At 51.6% G+C, this 2527-nt stretch overlaps 1 protein-coding gene across 1 annotated transcript in view; it reads right to left on the minus strand.

The window, feature by feature from the left end:
- Window positions 1–116, minus strand: part of KCNK15 (potassium two pore domain channel subfamily K member 15) — a 5111-nt gene extending 4995 nt beyond the window's left edge. The window contains exon 1 of the mRNA XM_017735466.1: window positions 51–116. Within this exon, the coding sequence (XP_017590955.1) occupies window positions 51–116 (66 nt within the window). The remainder of the gene's footprint in view (window positions 1–50) is intronic.
- Between the last annotated feature and the right edge of the window lie 2411 nt (window positions 117–2527).

The following is a 2527-nucleotide window of genomic DNA, read 5'->3' on the forward strand; positions in this document are numbered from 1 at the left end:
GCTCGCGTTCACACCTAGGCGGGCTCCGGTGTGCTCCGAGCCCTCCCTGCCTGGCAGCCCCGGGCAGCGCTGGCAGTGCCCGGCTGCAGGTGAGCCCTAGCGAGGCCACGGTTCATCCTCGTGACAGTGACAGCAGTAACAGCCCCCTTTCTCGAAGCTGCCCCTGGATGCTCCCAGGCCGGAGGAGTTTCCCATGCCTACACTCTCTTGGCCTGCCCTCCCAAAAGCAGGGGCCTTTGAGGCTGTGTGGCTGTCCCAAAGTACCCTGTGGTACCATCCCTGCGCGGGCAGCCCTCGCTCCTGCTGCTCTGCACAGTTCTGGGCCGCTTCACGCCCATGGCACTGAGGAACACTGTTACCGGTGTTACCTGTGTAATATATTTGTGTTACCTGTGTAATCTATCTGTGTTACCTGTGTTATCTATCTGTGTTAACTGTGTTATCTGTGTTGTCTGTGTTATCTATCTGTGCTGTGTCACCAGTGTTATCTATCTGTGTTATCTGTGTTATCTATCCGTGTTAACTGTGTTATTTGTCTGTGTTAGCTGTGTTATCTGTCTGCGTTATCTGTGTCATCCGTTTCCCAGCTGGTTACCAGAGCAGAGAGTCTGGCCTGTCGTGTCCAGTGCTGTTTTAAGAAGGCAGAAAGGAAAAAAAACAGATTCAGTGTTTCTGCCGCCTTCTTTGGCACATTGGTGAGAGACTGCAGGCACAGGGGATGTGGGGCCTGTCCACCCTGTGCTGGTGTGGGGGGCAGTGAGCTCAGCCTCTCTGCACTGATGTGCTGTGGACAGCCCAGGTCAGCCCCAAGAAGCAGGGAAATTAGCTGTGGTAGGAGGCAGAGCCCACAAACTGAAGACCCTGTTTCTCTTTGCTGGTTTCCATAGCTTTTACATAACGCCTATACTTCACTTTTAAAAATAGAAAGATACTTCTGAGTTGTGTGTTGCAGGAGATAGTATCTCTTTCAGGAAAATAAACTCTTCTTCTTTTGGCTGAGAATAAAACACAGAAGTGAAAAAAACAACATCCCTCTTCATCCATCTTGCTTCTCTCTCTGGAGAGGACAAGATGCCTTGAGATTTAATTGCAGCAATGAAGGTTTGAACTGGACATAAGAAAAACTTTTGACCCATGAAGATAGTGAAACACTGGAACAGACTTCTGGGGGAGATTGTGGCACCCCATCACTTGAAGAGTTTAAAAATAAGATAAGCAGATGTCTGGGTGTCTGCTGAAAATGCTCTGGGTACAGTGGGTGCTCTGCTGAAGGAGAAGATGACTCAATGCTCTCCTAGAGCCCCTTCCATCACTGCCCTCAGCATTTCCATGGCCAGCCCAAGGGACGCAGTGGCCTTGCCTACTGTAATTGTGAACTCTTTTTCACCCTGGCCACTTGCCACTTCCCTCCTCCTTGCTGAGCCTCCGTGCCAGCACCATTAGTGAAAGTTGTTATTGAAGAAAAAATAGACTCCGGCATCCATCAGGAGCAGCACAAGCTGTCGGTTTGCTGCTCAGCATCACAGTGCTTGCAGCCTCCTAAATCATGTGGCAGAGCCTCCACTGGAGGAATGTGTCTGGTTTGTGTTCTCCGTGGTGTGCTTCCAGCCCTGCTAACGAGGCCTGGGATGCTGCCAAACCTCCGACCCCAAAGATGCGTGGGGGCCTCCTGCTCGAGAAGATGCACTTCACCTGGTGCTGGTAATTTTTTCCACTGGTCAGCAATGACATCCCACCTTGGTGACAGGAGCCAGAGCTGCTAACTGAGCTTCTGTTGGTTCCATTAGAGAGGAAGGAAATCTTTCGATGATTGCATCTCTGGGTGCCTGTCACACATCTTTTAGGAGGCGTTCTGGGGCCTCCAGTGCCTTGCAGATCAAATTCTGGGGTCCTGGAGTGATATTTGGAGGGTTAAGCTGATGCTGTAGCCTGTTATTGAAAGCAAACTGCTCTATGCAGATGTTGGACCAACATGCCATGGTAGGTTCCAGCATGGAAAACCCTGGGAGATGCTCTCCACCGTGGGTGAAAATAGGCACAAGGTGCTTGCCCAGTTTCCTTTAGGAGCAGCATCAATCTCAGCTGATCATGAACTAAATCCTGCACAGTTTTTTTCCAAACCCTTGTTGGTGATGAGAGCCAGCAGAGCTCGGGCAGAGATGGTACAGCACAGCCTTCCCAAGGTGCTGCCTACACAGGGAAGGGTCTTTGGGTAGCATCTCCCCCTCCCTGGGGCTGGGGACACTGGGAACAGGGGGAACATCTCTGCTGTCACAGTATGAGCACCTCTCAGTGCTCCCTTCGGCTAGCCCTGTTCTCTTTGGGGCTTGCACTGGGCTGACCTTGGCTGGTTCCAAGGTCTTCTCCTGATGCCAGAAGAAATCCTTACTTTGCAGTGTCTTGGGACACAGGTCTTCCCTCAGCATAGCCTTTCCCTGCTGCACTGGGAGTTACAGAGATTGGGATGTCACTGGGTTCTCCTTTTGGGGCTTGCTTTGACCCCATGCAGGTCAGAGGCCCCTGTGGA

This window comes from Corvus brachyrhynchos, unplaced genomic scaffold, assembly GCF_000691975.1.
Source record: "Corvus brachyrhynchos isolate BGI_N302 unplaced genomic scaffold, ASM69197v1 scaffold10, whole genome shotgun sequence".
Taxonomy (NCBI): Eukaryota; Metazoa; Chordata; class Aves; order Passeriformes; family Corvidae; genus Corvus; species Corvus brachyrhynchos.